A 22,215-nucleotide genomic window follows, 5' to 3' on the forward strand; every position below is an offset into this window, starting at 1 on the left:
AACTTCTGAGGGCTGAATATAATAATATAAATTTTCTGGACCTCAGCTTTTTGTACTCCCAGTTCCCCAAGCTGCCTCCTCTTCTCAGTCTCACTGTTGCCCCATTATTATTGTCCTTTTTAGAGCATTAACAAGCTGATCTTGTGAAAAGTAAAAATTCCCTGAACAAAAACCCTTAGCGCATTAGTTGAATTTCAAGAGACCGAGGGCTGAGTTCTGAGGGCTAAGTATAGCTACAATACAAATTATCTGAACCTCAGCTTCCTTCTCACTACCAATTCCCCAAGTTGCCTCAGTTCTGCCCACTTATTACTGCCCATTTACAGCACTAAAAAGCTCATCTGGTGAAAAATAGACCACTCCCTGACCAAAACCCCTTAGCACATAAGCTGAATTTCAAGAGACCAAGGGCCGAGTTCTGAGGGCTGAATTCCGAGGGCTGAGATTTGAGTATAATAACAACACACATTTTCTGGACCTCAGCTTTTTTTCTCACTACCAATTCCCCAAACCACCTCTTCCCCTCAAGGCCTCAGTTTTGCCCACTTATTATTGTCCATTTAAATCACTAAGAAGCTGATATTGTGAAAAGTAGACCATTCCCTGACCAAAACCCCTTGGCAAATAAATTGATTTTCAGGAGACCAAGGGCCGAGTTCTGAGGGCTGAATTCTGAGGGCTCATTTGGGAGTTCCTAGGGCTGAATTCTGAGGGCTCATTTGGGAGTTCTGAAGGCTGATTTCGAGTTCCTAGGGCTGATTTTGGAGTTCCTAGGGCTGAGTTCTGAGGGCTGACTTGGGATTTCTGAAGGCTGATTTCGCGTTCTGAGGGCTGGTTTCGAGTTCTGAGGGCTGACTTCGGCGTTCCTAGGGCTGAGTTCTGAGGGCTGATTTGGGATTTCTGAGGGCTGACTTGGGAGTTCTGAATTCTGAAGGCTGAGTTTCGAGCTCTGAGGGCAGATGTGGGAGTTCTGAGGGCAGATTTGGGGGCTCCGAGGGCAGATTTGGGGGCTCCGAGGGCAGATTTGGGGGCTCCGAGGGCAGACCGGGCAGCTCCGGGGACGCCGCCCTCGGGAGGCGCTGCCCCGGCGGGGCGGAGGGAGGCGCGATGGGCGGCGCGTCCCGGGGACGTCTCGCAAGATGGCGGCGCCCCCGGACACGGAGCTTTCCTCACCCCTCAGCCTGGAGCAGCTCCCCACCGACCCGCTGCTGCTCATCCTCAGCTTCCTCGACTACCGGGATCTGGTGAGGTACGGGCGGCCCGGGGGGATGGCACGGGCGCGGCGGGCGGAGCGCTCCCCGGCTATGCGGGGAAAGGGCTTGGCTGCCTGCGGAGGAGCCGCTGGATGGAGGACACGGCCTGAGCACCCTTCCAGCAGCAGCCGGCTTTCCCCTCTTTTACCTTCATTTTTCGAACTGAATGAAATGTCCCTTTTTACTGAGAGGGTGGTGAGGCCTTGGCGCAGGTTTCCCAGAGAAGCTGTGGCTGCCCCATGCCTGGAAGTATCCAAGGCCAGGTTGGACGGGGTTTGGAGCACCCCGGTCTAGTGGAAGGCGTGCCCGCCTATGGCAGGAGAACTGGTTGATCTTTACGGTCCCTTCCAACCCAAACCATTCAATGAATCTGTTTTTCTCTTCCCCCCATTATATGCTGGCTTTGTTTGTACCTAAATGAAGCCGTATCTAGATTTGTAAGACCAGTATTTCCCCGAAACTTGTGTTTCTACGGGCAAACAAAGGGTGATCTTGTTGCTAGTAAATGTACTCCACCGTTGGAGGAAAACCAAACGAAATTAAATACGGTGACTTTTCAAGGAGAAAAACGTGAATGAAAGTGGCAGGTGCTTCTTGGGCTCGGCGGCTGAAGGGTTGTGAGTCATACAGTGAAGATGAAAATGTGGTTTTAGGTAAAACCTCATCAGACAAGTGCAAAGTTTGGCAGTGGTTGAAATCACAGTGTTTAATCAAAGAGGGAGGAATAAGTGTAAGAAAACAGAGTATTACCAGAAATGTGGGGGGTTTGGTTTGGGTTTTTCTATTCCCCCTAATAAATATTAGTCAAGAATGATAGGACATCAGGGAGAATTCTGTTAGGGTATCAGCAAAAAAGAGTTTAAGCATAAGCAAAAGCTGTAACAGTTGTTACGGTGGCCCTTAGATATTTGGTCATGTGCCAACTTTTCCATTGTTTGTGTAATTAATGAGAATGGCTTTAATTGCACTTTTATCACGTTTGAAGCCACATGTTCCTGTGATGCTGTGGTGACTTACTCCCTTCCAGAAATTACAGGCTTGATTGATAAACACCAATACAATAGATTTCTGCAAGGGCTTTTTGACTTTGGGATATTTCAGTTCCCCACCCCCCAAAAATATAAAAAAATCCCCATATCATCAAATTTTTGCACAGCCAGATGTCCAGGTGTGAAGTGAATGTGTTTGTGGGGGTGTGGGTGGAAAGGGTAATATCAGGGAATACAGGAGAATGGCTTTTTTGAGGTTGATTTTGAGATACTAACACAATTCTAGTTTAAACAGTGTATAAAGCCCCAAAAAAGCAGCAACTGGCACCTTGTTTGGTACCCTCATGTGGAGTATTTAGGTGTTAATCACAGCCTTTGAAACACACCCTTTAGAAGGAGCTACCCGAGAAAGTGATGTTGCCACATCTAAACTCATGGTATCTTTTGGAGACTTCCTTCAAAGTTTGTAATGTAAACAATTTAAAGCGGAAAGTAAGTTTTATATACTCAAACTGTATAGTTTCTGTAGCTTACTGTGGAAAAGATAAGGCAGAGCCTGACCATCCAGATAAGAAAGGGACTTAAACCATAGCTAGCCTGTGCTACTGGAATGCTTTCCACTGGTGGAGTCATGCTGGAATCTTTCAGGCACTGTTTACTTTGGTGCAGGTCTACAGCATGACCTGCTTTACAAAAGTACTTAATTGCTGCCAGTTCCTAAGTGTGTGGAAAAGTAGTTCATGACTTACACAGCTCTGATGAAGAGTTTTACCCATTGTAAGCACAACTCTAAAAGGACAGCTAAATCATTTTCAAACTCTGTGTTTATTTCATGAGAGTGTGATGTGTGATACAGCATTTCTCCCTGTTTGTTTTGCTGCAATCAAATGTAATGATTTTATATTTATAGTTGCTGCTATTTGAATCAAAGATTAAATCAGCTGTCAAGCCATGATCCACTGTGGAAAAGACACTGCAAAAAATACTGGCTCATTTCAGAGTAAGTGGGATTGTTTTAAGTCTTTTTTCCTATGAAAATGAATTTCTGGGACATGTTGTTCAGCCGATGTTCAGTCCATCTCACTGTCTACTTATCCAACTGATACTTTTTCAGCTTCTCCATAGCTAAGAAAAGCTGAGTAATGAAGGATGTGAATTAGCTTTTCACCAGCTCTAAGATTCACTGCTAGACAGAGCTCTGTTCAGAAGGCACTCTGTGTAAAGGAGTATTGTTTCTAAATTTTCCCCTAAGTACCCCAAATGTTTCCTAATTCTGTTCCAACTTGCTGTTGAATAGATGCTGGAATTAATTGAGTTTGTGTAGCTTCACATGGCACAGAGTGTTCCTGGGTTAATGTTATGCATCCTGTTGCTGCCAAATAACAAATACCAACTCCTCGGGTTTAGAAGGCTCTTGAAGCTGGCATTTGAGGGCATTTTCTTCGTGTCCCCTTAGGGAGGAAAAAAGCCGACGGAATCAGAGCTGGAAAGCCATCTTCACCAGCACCTACGCTGATTTAGGGAGATACATCCACTACTATGCCACGCTGAAAAAAGCCTGGGATGACCTGGAGAAATACTTGGGGCAGTGGTGTCCTCGCATGATCAGCTCTTTGAAAGGTACCCTGGCACACCTGTGAGTGGGTTGGCTCACCCAGCCCTGCCTGTTATTAAGCCTCATGCTGCTTTCATGAAAGGTGTGTGCCTTAATTAGCAGAGTCCTGAAAGTCAGGTAGATGTGCTCTCCCTTGGAAGCACAGGCAGAGTCCTTGCCCAGTTCCTACTGATCCATAGATTCTCTGAAACCAAGATGATATTTTTTTTCTAGTGACCGGTCTGTCTTTATCACACTTCTAGGTTGCTATGACCTATTGTTTGTTATTTTTTAGTGTAGCAGCTCCATTACTTCAAGGACGTGCTGGTGTGATTTTTATTTGTGAGGTTTTTGTAAGACCTAATGAAAACAGTGTCACATGAAAGCAGAGCTTCTAATCTGAAGCCAAACAAAAAGGAAGGTGTTGGGTTTTATTTTCTTCTGTAGGTCTTACTGTGGTCCAGTGGTGGAACAATAGTTTTTCCTTTTTTTAAATCCCCACTAAGATTCTGTTTTCAGCTTCAGTTTGTATTTTAATGCCTGAAGTATTTCCAGTGTTCTAGGTCACAAATCACAGCTACAATCAGTTTGGGCATTTCTGGTATAGGGGACAAAAAAGCTTTTACATTTTCAGCTGCATTTCAGTTTTCTGTATGAAGCTGACTTTTAGACCATGCTGTCTAATTTAACCTGATCTGTGAAATTAAGAGCCAAATGATCTCTTAAGAGACAATATTAAGAGACAGATTATCTCTTTCCTATTTAAATCTTGCATTTTCTTGGTTTACTTGGATAGTGCTGGATTCTTACTTTTTGCTAAGTATTTTTGGAGGTAGAATGTGAAGCTTTTATTCATGTACAGAAAGACAAAAACAGATTTCAAATGGCTGATTTCCACACTTACATAATGATGGCAGGTTTTAGATAAAATGTAGGCCTTTTTCATACCATTTGTAAGGGATGTTGTTTCAATGAATTGTTAATTTATGTCCTGTTAATGAAACAGATAATGCGTATGAAAAGGGTTTTAAAAAAATTGTTTGGAACAGACCACAGAGGCCACCCAGTTGATTTTTGCTGGAAGTGAGGGTGCTGGAACCCCCCTGAAGTGCATGTGGAAATGTAAGAATAGTTCTTCTTCACCCCTTTCTGTTGTTGATTTGAAAATCCCCCTTTTACAACCCATTTATTGGTTCAGATTCCAAGTGAACGGGGGCTGCAGCCAACATTTCTGTGTCACTGATTGAACTGGAAACTGAAAGAAGCAACCCTTAGGGTGATGAAAGAGTAAAATCAATACTGCCTGGAAGCCGTAACTGGGACTGTTATTGGCAGTGTTGGGGGGAAAAGGTTCATTTCACTTTATAAACATTTGCTGCTTTCAGGCCTGTTGAGGTTTCACAGGCTGAGCTTGGTGCTGTATTAAATAATCAATGTCATAATTTTCCTTTCTAATTTATGTGATACTCATTGTGTACCACCCAGCATACAATAAAGCCACCAAATACTGACTTGAGTCCACGCTGGATGAGGGCATTTACAGATTCCATGCTTTGTGTTTGAAATACCTGAACTATCCTTTCTTTTCCAGAGAGTGCAAGGGAGGAAGATCTGGATGCTGTGGAAGCACAAATCCGCTGCAAACTCCCCGATGACTATCGGTGTTCATTCCGTATCCACAATGGGCAGAAGTTGGTTGTTCCAGGGTAAGGACTGAAAACTACTTACCAAGTATTAATTCCTTTTGTATTTTTTAGGCACTTCACTTATTAAAAGGTGAAATGTCCCCTGAACAGGATAAATGAAGCATTTAAGTGTATTGTGACTGAGTCACTGCTTAAGTGACACTTGCAGAATTGGCCAACTTCTAATCTTGGAAGTAATTGGAAGCCCAACATGGATTTCTAATTGCTCAATTTACTCTTACACTTCCCTTTTTCCTACTGAGAGCCCTTGTCAGTTTTTTGCAGCAACTGAAACTTCCAGCTGTTAGACTTTTAATCATAGCACTGCAAGTTGCTCCCCTGAAGTTTGGCTTTGTATTACAGAAGTAAATTAGCCCCTTGCACTCTTCAGGCTTCGTTCTTTAATAATTCCTTTTTTCTTTAAAATGGTTAGGGAATGACTTAAAGCCAGTTAGTCATCTTAAGGTAGAATCAGTTGTGCCTAAGTTTTCTCAGTAGAAGATTTTACAATTTCATGCAGTTTCAGCAGTGAAAATCTCCCTTTTACATTAAGCTTAGAAGGCTGATGACCAAACAAAGTTTCTGGTCTTTCAGCTGTAGAAAAATTAGGTGTTTGAAGCACCTGATGAAGTGCTGCAAACATTAGCAAAAGATGGAAAACTACAGCAAATCTTTGCAATGTCTGTAGGGAGGAATGCACTCATATTGCTCTGCCAAAACCTTCACTCATAAAGAAGCTGCAGCTTTCTCCAGTTTGAGTGTTTTATGTGCAGAAGGGATATAGGAAACTGTTTTATGAAACCATAAGGATGATTTCTAGTTCTGTTTTCCAGGAGAGACTTTAATTTTTTTTAGAGAGGAGATCGGTGCCCTAGTTCTGTGGATTTCAAATGGTGCTCTGCAGGTTGTGTGCTTCCTCTCTTCCTACTGTTTCACTCCCACAAAGCCTCTCCTGTAATGGTGTGCTTATGGAAAGGCTGCAGGAGCAGACACAAGGCTCTGGGGAAGTTTTCCAGCCTGGAGAAAGGCTGCCAGGGGAAGGTGTGCTCCCAGTGGTGGGGGATGAATACTGGGAAGATCAGGTGTAGGCAGTGGAAGTTTGTGCAGCAAGTTGTTAGATCAGAAATGGAAGCGATGTGGGACTCATCCTTGTTAGATGCTTCAGGTTTCTGTGGTGGGATGTTGGCACTGCTTCTGTAGAACGTGCTAATTCCAGGCAAGACTTCCCAAGGAGAAGGAGGAATGGAACCTGTTGCCCAGGATGGGATCAGCTTTTAGCACGCTGACATGTGGCAGCTTGCACCTGAGTCACTGCTTTCATAACACCAGTGGAAACTCAGCACCTGCAGGAATTTACATCTCATTTGCCTTTCCCTGTTGTTCCCAAGCTGGGAGTGTGGGTGTGGAGTGTACACTCAGGTTTGTGTGCTCCTCTGGCTGCTGAGTGTGATGCTTACACAAAGCTAGGATGATGATGTGAACTAATAACCCAGTTCAGCATATGGATATTTGACTTGGATTTCCCCTAAGTCCAGTATCCATCTAGAGCATTGAAAGACGCAGTTTCCAGGAGGTTAAAAGCCAGCTTTGCCTTGTGAGTGGTGTCTCCTGTTTATGTTCCCTGTTTTTGTTGTTCCAAGTCTGATGGGAAGCATGGCCCTGTCAAACCACTACCGCTCCGAAGACCTGCTGGACATCGACACGGCGGCCGGAGGCTTCCAGCAGAGGCTGGGGCTCAAGCAGTGCCTGCCCCTGACCTTCTGCATCCACACTGGCCTCAGTCAATACATGGCTCTGGAGAGCGTGGAGGGGCGGAATAAATACGAGATCTTTTACCAGTGTCCAGTAAGGAAGATGTGTTTATGTTTCCCAGTGTACTTTTGTGATGAGTGGTAGTGCATGAGCCTTAGTGGAAAGTTGAAGCTGTCAATTCAGTTGCCATGGGAGCACTCGTGGGGACAGGCGTGTGAGTTTTACATGTCTGAGGATCTGACTGGGACTACAGTGATGTGTCAAGCAGCCAGACTTCAGGTTTGGTGAATACAGGGAAAGTGTTCCCTGTGCTATTTGAATTTTAACCCTGAAAGTCCAGTGCTCTCTTTCTAATACATCCTTAAACTTCTTTCTCTTTCAGGACCAAATGGCTCGCAAACCATCTGCTATTGTTATGTTCATTACAGGTAACACTTCAGATAAAATACTCAAAATGAAATAGTCAGTTTGGGATCATCCAACATATTTAGAATTATTCCACTTGGCTGGAAGGGTTAATCTTGGCTTAGCGTGGGGTGAAGGGGAAGTTCCATACACAGCATTTCGCTTGGCATTTTGAAGGTGGCAGGTAAATAGATCCACTTCCTCCATTCAGAGCTACTTTATACAAGGTTTGCATTTTGTGGATTAGTGGTACAAAGGAGGATAATAAACTTGGAGTCCCTTAGAATCCCAAAAGATCAGAGGACAGCACACAGAGCTTGTGCTCCCAAGGAAGAAATGGTAAGTACACTTAATCTAACAGGAGTGGGAGTACTTGATTACACATCAGGGAAGGCAAGGATAATAATTTCTTGCTAGCTCAGCTTCAATCCAGTTTTGAATCACTAATATTGACAAACAGTTGAACTCTGTACTTTTCTATTGAACTCTATATTGCAATGCTTGGAAGATTTATGGCTGAGAAATTCTTGTAAAGAGAGCTGGTATGTGAAACTCTCTTCTTTGAGAATTAAATGTGACAGTTTGAGTGTGTGCTTAGCAATCAAGCTGTTCCAAAATAATGGCTGTGGGTGTATGAAAAGCTGTTCTCAGACAATGGCTGCAAGTGTATAAAAATCCCAGAATGACACACAGCCTTATTCTTCTGAGGTTGTAGAGGAGTGCAGAGTGTGTCTATGATTTATCCCTCTCTTCAAGGAGAGGAAATTCTGCAGTGTTCCTTAGAAGCTTTCCATATGGAATCCAAGTGATGAGACACACCACTGAAGACCCTGATTAAGATGTGAAATACATAGCTAAGAGATTCTTTGTTGGCTGTGTCATTTCTGGAGGATGCACCCTTAACTCTTTGGTTCTTGATTGGTTTCTCCAAATTATCCATATTGGTAGAATGAACTGGAAGATTGACTGACTCATCTCAGTAAGCCTGAGAGTTTGCTATAAAAATAATCCAAGCTTTAAACTTGTTCCTTGAAGTATTTACTGTAGTGTGCTTAGTGGTAAATTTGCCCATTCTTAGGAATGCTTTTCTTCCTTGGCATCTAGGTACATCTTACTTGGAATGGTTCACATCCTATGTACACGAGGTTGTAACTGGAGGTTATCCTATCATCAGAGACCAGATTTTCAGGTATTGTGTCTGGGATTTGTAACCTCAGTGCCAGGTTTTGGTGCTTCTAAGCATGCTCACCTCTTTCCAAATAGTGTTGGGCATCAGATACAAAAGCTGGTGGTGGGGAGAGGAGAAAGCCCATGAAACTACTGAAAATAAACATGTAAACCAGAATGCTTAAAGCAACTTTGTTTTTTTAACCAGAAGCTTCAGAGCTTGTAGCTGTGTTTATGGGACTGGAATTCTGCATTATAAGTAATCTGAAGTTTAGCAAACAACATGATGTTTATTCTTTGGGCCATGAGTGTGTTTTTGCTGCAGGACTGTTCAAAGTTATTAAAAAGACAAATGTTTCAGCTAACTAGTCTCTTGAATATGTAAATAAGCAGGACTTGTTCTGGTGTTTGAATCTTCATGCACTTGCAATTTCTTCTAAATACAATCAAGAACCTTAATTCTGTCAAACTGGGATGCTGGAGAACCAAGTCCTTGGATCTGTAAATAAATTTGCTAGAGTTTTTAGGTTGTTTTTTTTTTTTAATAGCATAGTGACACAGCCTTATTTAAACAGTGTGTTTGTTAATATTAATTATTATTGATAACTACCTTGTGTGTTTAGTTTTCTGTATTGAATGTGCAAAGCTTTTTGCAGAGATAATGCTCTCCTCTCTGTAGGTATGTGCATGATAAAAAATGTGTTGCTACCACAGAAGATATTACTGTGTCTGTGTCCACCTCTTTTCTACCTGAACTCAGTTCTGTACATCCGCCACATTATTTCTTCACTTACAGAATCAGGTAAAAATAACTGAATTACATCTTAGAATGCAGGATAGACCTATGGAATGTTCACAGCAAATTAATGCACAGCATTCGGAAATGTTCTGAAATGAACAGGATGTGCACAGCATGCTGTACTTTTTAATAAAATAATCCTAATCATTACCTGAAGTTATGATTCATTACATGAAGTACCAGTCAAGCTGGTAATTGCTAAAATACAGTGGTGGGTGGGGGAAAGAAGTTACAAGCAGCTCTTGTGATTTAGAAAAGGGTAAAGAACAGACAGTGAAGCATGGAGATGGATCCTGCTACCGAGGTTACCTTAGTGGGTGTTTTCTTTTCCCAGTCTACTTGGTGATCCTAAGGGCACTACAGCATTTCTTGAAAGGAATGCATTAAGTATGTTCTCTGGCTTCTAGAATTGAAATGTCCAAAGATGCTCTTCCTGAGAAGACCTGTCAGCTGGACAGTCGATACTGGAGAATAACAAATGCCAAGGGTGATGTGGAAGAAGTCCAAGGTCCTGGAGTAGTTGGTAAGTGAAAAATTACTGGAGCGAGTGTTTAATGTACTTGTTATTAAAATTCTGTTTGTCAGGTTGTGTGGTTTGTATCAAAATCAGAGAAAAAGAGATGAAAGCCAAAGCAGAGGGACACAGGTTGTTTTGTAAGGGGTATCTGGACATCCTGCTACTTAACCTCTCTCCAGTTTTTTATAATACCAGTAATTGCTGAAGATCAATTTATGCATCCACTGGCATACAAATTGATCTGCCTGAGTCTGTTGTGGAGTGCAAGTCCTTTAGCAACTGCTAAATTGTAGTTCTCCATCAGTCCTTACTATTGTGATGTAATATTTTACCCACAGGGGAGTTCCCAGTCATCGGCCCAGGGAAGGTCTATGAGTACACCAGCTGTACCACGTTTTCCACAACCTCTGGATACATGGAGGGGTACTACACCTTCCACTGCCTCTACTACAAGGACAGATTCTTTAATGTCACAATCCCTAGGTTTCATATGGTGTGTCCAACATTCAAGGTGTCTACAGCATGAGCGGTAAGCAGAGATGCAGCTGGCTAAAACAAACGCCCAAATTATAAAAATGACAAAAATTACAGTGCTGAAGAGTGTTCATATTGCTAATTCCATACAAAACATGCCCCACGATTCAGAGCTCCTCGTTTGTGCTTGCAGACGTGGCATTGCCTGAGCTGCTTGGATTTCTCAGCTCCCTCCTTGGTGGGGCCACACTCATTAATTTTAGCCATAATAATGTATCTGCTCTATTCACACATGCTCCAGTTAATGACAGTTTAAAAACTGTAGAGTCTGTGATGTGCATTAGTTCTTGCTGAAAGTGCATTTCATGAAGTCACTTAATGACTTTGCAAATCACCAAGATACTTCACTCGCTGTTAATTATAACGTAGTTTTAGTTTGGAGATTGTGGCTTAATTATATCATTTCTCCCTTTTCTCCGGCACACTTAGAGAAGAGCTCTTGATTTATTTTATCCCTAGTTTTTGTGCAAGCACTGAGGAGCCGTGAGCTTTCCTCAGGAGCAGGCAGCTGCTTGTACACTATCTCAGGTTTTTCCCAGGATTCCAGACACTCATTCCCAGTGGCTCTAACAGCAGGTGCCAGCAGATGTCGTGCTTCTAACAGAAAACGACATCTCTTCACTCTTTCTTACATTTTTGGGAGCTGTAACTGCCTTCCTCTCTAACTTTCTTCTGTTTAGCTGACTGGAAAAATAATTTCCTTTTCTCTGTTGCTCCACTCCTGTTTTAAAGGGTAAAAGGGTAATAACCCTTTTGTTTTTAAGTTTCTTTAGTAAAAGACAACCTAAACCACCAAGAAAATGGGTGCAGCTGAGGTACTGAACTGTGGCTTTCCATAATTGTAGGTATGGAATATTGAAACCCAATGGATCCTTGGGGAGTGAAAGGTCAAGTAGTTCGGCAAAATGACCTCTGCTGCAAATTAAACTTGGTTTTAGGACAAAGATCACCATGTCTGCTTCAGCTAATGGGTGTGATAATGCAGCCCAGATTTTTCTAGGCAGTTGTTAGTGCTTTCTTACAACTAACCGGAAGGGACGATTTTAATTAAACCTGGGTGTGTTTTTTATTAGATAACAAATCCTAATGAATCTGCAGTGGATGAAGACCAAGATTCCACAGGCACTGATGACTCCCGAGATCGACGTAGAGCGTTGGACTTTCCTGCACCCTCTGGATGCTGCCCATGCCACACTTATGGGATTTTTTCCCAAACAAACTTTGCAGAAGCTGAAGCCTTTGTGCATAAGAATGTTACTCACTATTGTAAATGAACTCTGTTGCACATCAGGGCAACTAGCATGGATGTTGGTGCCAGTTCTGATATTCATTGGAGTATAACTTCTGTTTCCCTGGTTTGGAAGGAGGGGAAGAGGGAGGAAAAGGGGGAGGGAGAGGAAGAGGAAGGTGTTTGGGCTTTGTTCGCTTTTTTCTGAAGTGTGAAACAGCGTGATAGTCCAGGGTAATCATATCTTACATTTTTGAAGTATTGCCTATTTATGATCATACTGCAGATACGGTGTGGGGATTTGGTTCTATACAAGCATTTAAAATTAGCAGTAGACAAGATGGCAAAAAAGGCTGTATCCTGTTGTCCTTTCTCATGAGTTTCTGCTCTGGATAACTCCTGCTAAGAATGAAACTTGCCGTTTGGTCTGAATATCCCATTTGGGTGAGATTAGGTGCTCTTATGCTATATATTTTTTTTTTTTAATTAACATAGGAACAGCAAAAAATTCTGGTCATCAAAATGCATAATTTGGAGTGAAACTGGCCTTATTTTTAGACAATCTGTTTGTCAGCTTGATTTTATGCTAAGTGACACTGATTGGAGAATGCCTCTGGGAATGTATTGTCCATGCATAATCTGCCACTCATTAGCTTAAGAAATTTCTCAATGACTACAGAGTATGGATTTGTAAATATGTTTTGAGGTTTTTTTCTTTACATGATGTTTGCTGTTGTCATAGGTGACAAATTTATGTTATGTATCATGTTTTGCTGAGCCCTCGATGGATTTTTGTAACTGAATAAAAAATTAAAAAAAAAAGAGGAGGCTGGCAGAACAGCAGATGACTAGAAAATTTATATTTAAAGAAGTATCTGTTTGCTTTATCACTTTTATTTTGTTTCTGTTGTCATTAATAAACAACTGCCTTTTTTGTTCTCAAGTGCTACATGGGACTGTTTTTGCCAAGACTTGAGCAATAATTTTGTGATCAGCACTGGGGTAGTCAGTTCTTCTTTTTGACAGCCAGATTTTGTAGGTTTTATGAGGTAGACCAGCATATTGGGGTTCCAGCTCAAATTTTCCATTCTTGACTAATTGCAGATTTCTCTTTTTTTTTGCAAGCCCAGGTACTGGATTCTCCATGTGCTCAGCTTTCCCCTGGTGCATTTTCCACAGTGGCACAAGGTAGAAAAACAAACACTGATTCTGATCCCTACAACAGTTTTTAGGTGAAACATCTCCAGAAACAAAACCAGCTTGTGTTGTCCCTCCCAGGAGTCAGAACAGCACTGAGCATTGCTGGAGTGCTTGCAAAACGTTGCCATTTTGAGGATTATCACAGTATTACCTGTGAGGGACAAGAAATGTCCACAAAAGTTCTGTCAAGGATCAGTAAAAGAAGGTTTTAGCGGAACTAGAACTTGCTGCAGGGCTGTGTGTTTTCAAGGACAGATTACCCTCATGGTTGGAGGCCATTCTTGGGAGGATTCCTCCCAGGATCTCTATGTTCTAGTGCAGTGGAATCAGCTCAAGAGCATAGGACTCTACACAAACACCGCCAACTCTTGGCAATTTCACTTATTTTTCCCTACTGTTTTAGGGAGTGGTTCTCCCTCGGGTTGTTACAGATGAGCTGGAATTCTTGCTTTCTCTGGGAGATCAAGGACAGTGCTGTGCTTTCAGCCCCTAGCCCTGTGGTGCCAGGGTTTGAGGCCTCAGCTCTGGGTACAGCTGGTGGCAGAGGGGTCTGGAGTGAGGAGGGAGTTGAGGGATTGCTGCTCCTGCTCTGAGCATGAATGTGTATTTAGCAGGGCAAAGGGTATTTCTTTGCTTCAGGCAGCTATTTTAGCACAGGGTGTGTTGCCTGGAGCTGCCAGAAGCGCTGCAGCTCCTCCTGATGTGCATTTGAAGTGGGGCTGAAGCCCGTGGCTCTCCTCACCCCTCCCAAACAGAAGGTTATTCCAGGAGCGTGAATCACAGAATCATGGGATCAATGTGAAATCAGAAACAAAGGAGTTGGTGATGTTTGGCAGCACTGCTGGCTTGTGGGAACGTTCACTGAGCAGCAGGAGAGAACTGAGTCGAGGTCCTGCTGCTGCAGACAGCACCTCACCGCTCTGGCTGGGCACAGGTGTGGGGCAGCTGTCACTCCAGTGCGTGCAGCTGCCAAACGCTTCCTGTGGTCACTGGAATCATGGGAATGTCCTTCCCGTCGGCCACCGTCCTGCAGGCTCAGCCTGAAGCTCTGCCACCTTCTCCTGACTCAGACCTGACTCTGATGCTTGGTTAGGACTTCACCTGGCCAGGTAAAACCCACCTCGCTAAACACCTGTGGACTCAGCTTGTGCTGAAACCCTGGCACATCCAACACAAACATGTAACTGGTCCGGTTCTTTTTCTGTCCCTATGCTGACAGTCTCTTTATAATTGCTCTGTAGGATTCTTTCAACATTTTTGTGGGATTTTGCTGGCTGAATGGTTTCATGGAGAGGACCTTTGGCCACGATTTCTTTGCCGTGGCTGCATCACAGAGAGAAAAACAAGTGGTGTACCAGCCAGTCAAATAAAAAAATCCCAACTGAAAGTTGCTGTGCAAGTTATTCCAGTATTCTGGTGCTGGTTTTATTTTTTCCTGTCACTGTTTAATTTGTCAAAATTTATGCAAAGAATTTAAGGTGGAAAATTCAGCTCAAGTTTGAAATAGCATTTATGTGTGATGATACAGATAAATGTGTGCTCTGTTGGAGGGACAGTTGCCAGATTTTGGGAAAGGAAAACAGGTAAATGTTCAGCTGTGGCTGACGTTCCTTGTTTCCAGTCCCTCATCTAAGTGAATTATACAGGTTTTTTTCTATCATATTAATTGAGGGATTCTCATTTAATAAGCTACATCCAATAATCCACAAGAATCTTACATCCCTTTGCTTCTATTTATGGCTTAAAGAGAAGTAAAATCTTTTAGACAGAAGATCATATGCTGAGCTGACTGATAATCAACACACCAAGAGAATCTGATGTTAAGTTCTGAGTGATTTAGGGTTTGCTTTAGGTTTAGTAAGTAAAAGGGCAGTTTTGGTGTGGTAACAAAATTAAACCTAAGAGTCCTTTTTAAATACAACTGGTAGTTTTACAGGTATTTCATATTGTCCTCAAGTCAGCATTGAACTTTTTTTTTTCTATATAGCATGGATCTAAGTATTAGTAAAATACTTTTGGGGTCCTCATTTCTATTGCTGTTCAATGTTTTCCTGGGTTGTGAATGTTTAAATCTACATTCAGGTACCTCTGGAGGAAACGGCCACTTGCCATTCCTGGTTGTTCCTTTGTGTGTTCTAAAACTCTTCACTGTTTTCTGTAATCTATTAATTCATACCATGAGGTTATCTCTCTCTGGGGAGACCGTAGAGCCCCTTCCAGTACCTAAAGGGCCTCCAAGAGAAGTGGAGAAGGACCTTGGATAAGGGCCTGGCATGACAGGACAAAGAGGAATGGATTTAAAATGACAGGGGGTAGGTTTAGATGGAATATTAGGAAGAAATTATTTATCAGAGCAGGGTGAGGCCCTGGCACGGGTTTCCCAGAGAAGCTGTGACTGCCCCATCCCCGAAGTGTTCAAAGCCAAGTTGGATGGAGCTTGGAGCAACCTGGTTTAGCGGAAAGTCCATGGTAAGAACTCTCGTTCCTGAAGTTCCCTTCCAACCGCAGCCATCCCAGCATTTAACCAAAGTGGCGATGGCCACAGGCATGCCCACATGACGCGTGGGGGAGGGGGGCACAGCGTTCCCTGGAAGCCCCCCGGCCTGTTGGAGCAGGGAGCGCGCAGAGACGTCCCGCAGCCCGGCCTGAGGCAGCGCTTCTCCCGCCAGCGGCTCCCGTCAGCGGCTCCCGGCCGCCGCCCCGCCCCGGAGGCGGCACCGCCGGGACAGGAGGCACTGGCGAAGGTAGCGCCGCAGCCCTGCTCCCCGCACACGCCAGGATTTGCCCGGGGAAGGTGAGCGGGACATGCCCGGAGCAGCGGCGGCAGCGGCGGGAGCCCGGCGAAGCCAAGCGGTGGCCGCGGGGGGAGCGCGCAGGTCCCCGCCGTGGGGGAAAGAAGGATGCAGAAAGCGGGGAGAAAGGCGGCTTTTCCCGGGAGCTGCGAGGAGCCGGGGGGAGGGTTTGGGTGGGATGGTGTGCTTGGCCCGGGGCAGGTGTGCTCTGGCCGCGGCCGTGCCCTGAGTCACGGCGGCCGCACCGCAGTGCGCTGCGCTGCGCTGCGCGGGCCGGGCGCGGGGCCGAGGGACGGAGCGGCCGCGCACGGCGCTGGAGCGGGGCCAGGAGGCGCCGGCACCTGCCCCGCCGTGCCCGGGCACGGGAGACGGTGAGCTGCTCCCCGCGGGGACGCCGCTCCTGGTCCCCTTCCCCCCGTCCTTTCCCCCCGTGCTGTCGTTTACGATGACAGCAGGAGCAGGTCCTGTCCCCTTGCCTTCTCCCAGGTGGGACTGCAGAGAAATTCTGTTTCACAACCAGGCACTGAGCCTTCCGTGCTGTTGCAGTTGCTGTTTCTTGTCATTGAGATGGGTCGGACGTTTGACTTCTAAGGCTAATTTAGAAAATTCAGCTTCTGGTTTCATTTCTTTTAAGCTGCATTGTGAATTGCTGTTTATATATGTATTCATGGTTTTTCAAAGGCCAGAATTTCCTGATGTCTCTCACAGAAACAATTACTCATTTTCACGAAAATAGATGCACTGAATTGCTACTGTTTGGCTGTCTCTGATGATTTTTATTCATCTGCCTGACATTTATGCTGGTCATGACTTGGTGTTGCTAAAAGGCAAAGCTGTTTTTGTCTGCTGACACATGGGTGACTGAGGACTCCTGGAAGATGGAGAGATTCCCAGGGTGGTTCTCTTTCCTGTCCAGAAGGGCTCTTGCTGTATCCACCAGATTTAACAGCACTCCTGCAGATCCACGTCACTGTGGGACGAGCCTCTGGCTCGTTGTTTGCAAAGTTGTTTACCACAGACAATCAGCTAATCTTGCACGTTATGGTTTTGTTATTTATTGTTTCCCTCTGCTCAACAGTAAGTCATACAGAAAGGAGGAAAGAAAAAGAAAGTGGGTTGTTTTTTTTCATCATTGGATGGGGTTTCTTTAGGTTCTTTTGGATAGGTTTGTTTTTTTTTGTTGGGTGAGGTTTGGGTTTTTTTGTCAGTAGAAAAATTAACTAGACTTAAGGTTGAGAAGCATTTAAATACTTTTTTTGCTGTGAACCCATCTTTTCAAGTCCTCAGTGTCCTGGGAGGAAAAAGCTCCATCCTAACATGGTTAAGGCATGCCATGCTAAAATCTTACAGCTGCAGGCAGAATTACGAGCAGTGACTGTTTCACTACACTTTTATCAGATGAAAAACTTGTTATCTGAATACCTTTAACATTTTGGAACTTTCAGTGCCACTTGGGCTTTAAAGACAAACATAAATCATGCCCTCCTAGCACAAGTACAGTCCTTCTCTCCCTGCTGTGTCTGCTTGATGCCTCCTCAGAATATCCTACTCTGCAATAGCAAAGATTTTTCAGTAGGAGCTGTGATTGTAGTTCAGTGTGCAGAAATCTGTCTGAGAACTCCTGCTTTGGAGCTGCCTGTGTTAAAAAAAATTCCTGACCTTCCCCTCGCACTGCTGCCTACGGATTGCAGCAGCCATGGAGACCTGAGCCACTGCTGCAGGCACTTGGTGAGTTATTGCCTGTGTCAGTCCCTCAGTGAGAGGGAGAAATTTTGGGAGAGGAGAGGCAAAAGCTCCTGTAGAGCAGCCAAACCTCTTGCAACCCCATGAGAGAGGAGAAAGGAGAGCAGTCTGGCTCCAGGGTTACCGGGGAATTGCTGAAAGAGAAAAAGCATTTGAGACCTTTCTTTTTGCTAGGTGCATTTGTGGCTGTGAGAAATTGGGAGGCCTGTTGAATGGTGTAATCAGAGAGGAGAGAGGAGACTCATCTGAGCCTATCAGGGCTCAAATACCAGTTCTGAGAATAAAAATCCTGTTCTCAGAATAAAAATCCTCCCTTGGAAAGTGCTGTTACTTTTCCCTCTTGCGTTTCCCTGTTTTTCCTGGCCAGTGCTTTCAGTTTTATGCTGAAACAAGTCTTGAAACCTCAGTTCATCACTGGGTGCTTTGCTTTTAAATAGAATAAACTTGTAATCTCTCTTTATGCCCTCAAATTAGGGAAGAAGCATGACCAAGATGAACTACATCCTGCTGACTGCCTGCATTGTTCTGATTGCTTTTTGTGGCTCTGGTGAGTAGAAGAGAGGGACTTCGTGGTTTAACGTTGTGACAGGGGCTGAGAAAATCATGGAAAAAAATGCCAGGGGGAGGAAAAACAGTGAGAAAGGCCTGGATTATTTAATACCATTGTGGGGAATGTCAGTAACCATCAAAGCAGGGCTCAGTTTCTGTTCTGATTGTCTTGGGTCAGGAGAGAGAGTTGGGGACAGGATGTGGTGCTGCTTAACACAGCAAAAAACTGGTGTTTTGCTGCTAGAAAATGGGATTTCTCTTGTGTGAATTGGGAACCAGTAGAACAAGAGGGAAAGGAGATGGAATTTAAAAAAAAAGGGATGGACTAAAACTCAGCAGCAAGTGTCTGTCATTGCCTGGAACAGGCAGTCTTCGAGAGCAGATAAAAGGAGCAAACATTTAATATCTTGTTCTGCAGGCACATAATGGTGTTTTTAAAAAAGTGACATAAATACATGCTTCAAGATGTGCCTTTCAAAATTGCCAGCCTCAATTGGTATCCTGACATAAGCTTGTCAGTTTTAACTGAAGTCTGGGGTTTAACAATTTTAGCTGAAGCCTTGATCTTAATCACCAGGCATCTGTTTTGTGACAATTAGATGCAGATAGTGGTTCTTCTTTTTTTGTTTTTTTTTTCTTTTCCTTTTAATAAACTCAGTAGTTTATTATTCAGTAAAGAGAAACCCTTGTTGTTTTAGGTTATACCTTAAGATGTTACCACTGTGACAACAGCCCTTCCATGTGCAGGACCAACAGCACCTGCTTAACGACTGAGGACACTTGCTTGCAGATTAAATTTGGTATGTTTAATCCTAAAATAAACCCACTTGGATCAGCTTTCATTGCCTGGACACCTCTAATCTGGCCCTAGCATGCATTTCTCAGCCTCACCCAAAAGGAGCTTGCAAATACTTCTGAAGGTCATGCTTATATCCAAGCAATAATGGAATGATTTAGATAGGTGAGTTGTAGATGTACAAGCATGTACATAGATACCTTTATATCCAGATTGGAAAAAATACACAAACAAATAAACAAGCAAACAAACAAAAACCTACCCAAAGGAGCTGGAAAAAAATAAAGACAGCGTTGACTTTAAAATACAATTTGTTACTCTTTAAAAACAGATAAAGGATGTGTAGCCCACAAAAAAAACCTGCAGGTGAAGGGCTCAGTCATTTATGAATTCACATTATTAAAATAAATTCTCTTTTCCTGAGAGTGATCTGTGTTTTAGGAGGGACATCTTCAACTAGATCAGGTTGCTCAGAGTCTGGCCTTGAATGTTTCCAGGGATGGGGCATCCAGCACCCCACTGGACAAACTGTGCCAATGTTTTTCCACCCTTATCTGCTCTTCAGGCTCTGTCTTCTGCACATTCTTCACTGAAAGCCTTGTCAAGTGCTGGCTCAGGCTGCTTAGGGCAGTGCTGGAGTCCCCATCTCTGGAGGGATTTAAAAGCTGTGTGGATGTGGCACCTGGGGATATGGGTTAGTGGAGGGCTTGGCAGTGCTGTGTTAGAGGTTGGACCTGATGATCTCAGGAGGTCTTTTTCAGCCTAAATGATTCTGTGAGTGCAGGCTGAGCTGGCTGAGGATGCCAGGTATCATTCAAGCTCCACCCTGTATCTCCCAGTGGGTCATTTGGACTGAATTGGGTACACACTCCTGAATTCCTAGTGAAAGCAAATTTGGAAACTTCTAAACACTTGCACTTAAAAAAGCAAGTACATGGCTGTGGCAAAACCAGAACTATAGGGCTGATGCTGGGGGCACAAATGGCCCATGAAGTACAGGACACAAGACTAACCAAAAGGTGTCCCTTCTGGGGAGGGTGAGAGGCTGAGCCCAGTGATCTGCCCCTGAAAGTTTGTGTTGTGTTCTCATTGCCACTTTGATACAAAACTGGGGGTATGTTTTGTACCTTATTAGCCACTCCTGTGCAGCGTGCTGTGGGTGGGACTGTGGTCAGACCTTCCACTCTTTGTACAGAGTATTTCTTGGTAGGAGGTTTGTGCTGGGTTTGTAAAACCCATTTCTGGGCGTGAGGTCGAAGAACCAGACCACGCAGCTTCTGCCTCCCCCCACTGCCCCCCGATGCCATGGCAACACAGACCACAAGGCCTCCATCCAATTTCTGTGTTTACACCATGGGCCCTGTCACAGATGCAGCTTTGCCTTCTCCTCACTGTTTCATTCTTCTGACAGTGGCAGTCCAAGCAGTGCTTCTCTTTCCGTACCAAAAATGGTGTTACTGTCAATACTCTCTTAATCTGTTTAACTTTTTTGTTCCATAGGTAAATTGAGAACTTTCTCCTGCTGGAAGGCATCCCAGTGCAGTGTGAATGAAATCGCTGATTTCTTCCAGTTGGATAATTTTGAATTCTTTTGTTGCCAACACGACCTGTGCAATGAGAGTGCAATTACTGGGGTTAACAAAGCAGCCTTCAGTATTGCTTCTGTAATGGCCATGTTATGGATGCTCCTGTAACAATCCTCATTTGTAAGCTGTCCTTTCAAGATGAAATTACACAAAACCATTAACTCTTTTCTATATTGCATATTTTCAGCTCCTGTCTGTAGGCAGAAACATTCCCTTGTAATTTTGTTTCCCGAGGTTCTGTCCGATAAATCACTGTCTCCATCCATGGGAAGGAGATGTGCGTTGTTATCAGTTATTGGGTGTTTTGATCTGTCCCCATGTTCATGGGGAAGATAAGTTCTTGTGAAGTCATGTTATCTTGTGGAGAACCTGGGCAAACTCCAGTGGGTGACGGGAAGGAGAAGGAACACTACAGCTTTTCTGCTGGAAACTGTCATTTTTTTACCATCCCATGAACTCTCATTATTTTTGATTGGCATTTCTGTGGGGTTTGATTTGTTTTGCTTTGAATTCTCCTTGTCACAGACCAAGCAGTGGATTTGCCCTCAACACAAGATGTGTTGGATCACAAGTGTACTTTGCTGCAGTCTTTGTGATGAATATTGAAATATTCAGTTTCAAGTCATGTAAACACTTTGTTCCCATCACTGTACCTTTTTTTTTTTACAAGCCAATGATATAACCTTGTCAAGTGCTGTTATTTTGGGAGGAAGCATCTACATTTCTTAAACCAAACCAAAATACTGCTATAAGTGAGAAACACTTTTCCTTCTTTTTTTTTTTTTATATATATATATTTCTGTGAGCATGTAGACAACATGTGATAGCTTCTTTTTTTATTTTCCTCATACATTATCCATGCCTAGGATTTTAAGTGAGCATGTGCTTTGCACTGAGTATTTATTGGTATACTGAAAATCGATTATAAAATGCTAAGGAGTTGAAATGGCACATGTAGGTTACTTCCCCACCTAGTTAGCTTTTGGGTTTTGTTGAAAACAGCGACGTGTAAACTTAACCCTTCAAGCTTCCACCTAAGAGTATTAAAATCCTGCAGAACTTTCTTTCCATAAATGCCAATGCACAGTATAGGTGTGTATTTATATAGCATGAACAAAACCTGCCCAATCTGTAGGTGTGAGAGGTCTGGAGCTCAAATACTGAAATACTTACGTTGCTCTGCTCCGTGGTGGGAGTCAGATCTTGAGACGTCTCTGGTACGTGGGGACCCTCTCAGTCAGGTGGGATGCCAAATCCTCTTTCTCTTCTGGAGCTGCTGGCATATCCCTGCCAGAGTTGTGTCCATTGCCAATGGGATATCCTCTTCCTGAGGACCTTCGTGACACCAGTGACACCAGTGACACCAGTGACAACAAGGGTGTTGTTCTGAATCCCCGATGTATTCCACAGTGTACCTTTTGGTTGAGCTTATTGTAGCTATGAAAGTGTCGTGGGATCTCTCCCATCACTCAAAGTATGGAAGTCGTCCTGTCTTTGATTAATAAAAATGTCCAAAAAGAAAGATGTGGTGCATGTGGTGATTTATTGGTATTTACAGCTGGATGGAACTCCAGTTGTTTCCATGGGAGGTGCATCCATGCTTGCCATCCAGAGACTCAGCCAAGT

The 22,215-nt window shown here is 43.8% G+C and overlaps 2 protein-coding genes across 5 annotated transcripts; both read left to right on the forward strand.

Moving 5' to 3' along the window:
* The first annotated feature begins 1,072 nt into the window (after positions 1-1,072).
* Positions 1,073-12,866, forward strand: FBXO3 (F-box protein 3). Its single transcript, XM_069016379.1, has 11 exons — positions 1,073-1,249; positions 3,153-3,242; positions 3,699-3,862; positions 5,428-5,542; positions 7,162-7,366; positions 7,656-7,701; positions 8,783-8,867; positions 9,525-9,647; positions 10,052-10,167; positions 10,500-10,690; positions 11,769-12,866. The coding sequence occupies exons 1-10, from the start codon at positions 1,140-1,142 to the stop codon at positions 10,685-10,687; spliced, it is 1,242 nt and encodes a 413-aa protein (XP_068872480.1). The 5' UTR covers positions 1,073-1,139; the 3' UTR covers positions 10,688-10,690; positions 11,769-12,866.
* Positions 12,867-12,971: 105 nt separating this feature from the next.
* LOC138111140 (CD59 glycoprotein-like) lies at positions 12,972-22,111 on the forward strand. 4 transcript variants are annotated; one of them, XM_069016381.1, is made up of 4 exons: positions 12,972-14,232; positions 18,133-18,205; positions 18,906-19,007; positions 20,504-22,111. In XM_069016381.1, the coding sequence occupies exons 2-4, from the start codon at positions 18,142-18,144 to the stop codon at positions 20,695-20,697; spliced, it is 360 nt and encodes a 119-aa protein (XP_068872482.1). In that variant the 5' UTR covers positions 12,972-14,232; positions 18,133-18,141; the 3' UTR covers positions 20,698-22,111. The 4 variants fall into 4 exon arrangements, with proteins under 4 accessions (XP_068872482.1, XP_068872481.1, XP_068872483.1 ...); XM_069016380.1 differs by lacking the exon at positions 12,972-14,232 and adding an exon at positions 15,811-15,917; XM_069016382.1 differs by lacking the exon at positions 12,972-14,232 and adding an exon at positions 15,954-15,999.
* Positions 22,112-22,215: the final 104 nt, after the last annotated feature.

Source organism: Aphelocoma coerulescens, chromosome 5 (genome assembly GCF_041296385.1).
Source record: "Aphelocoma coerulescens isolate FSJ_1873_10779 chromosome 5, UR_Acoe_1.0, whole genome shotgun sequence".
Classification (NCBI taxonomy): domain Eukaryota; kingdom Metazoa; phylum Chordata; class Aves; order Passeriformes; family Corvidae; genus Aphelocoma; species Aphelocoma coerulescens.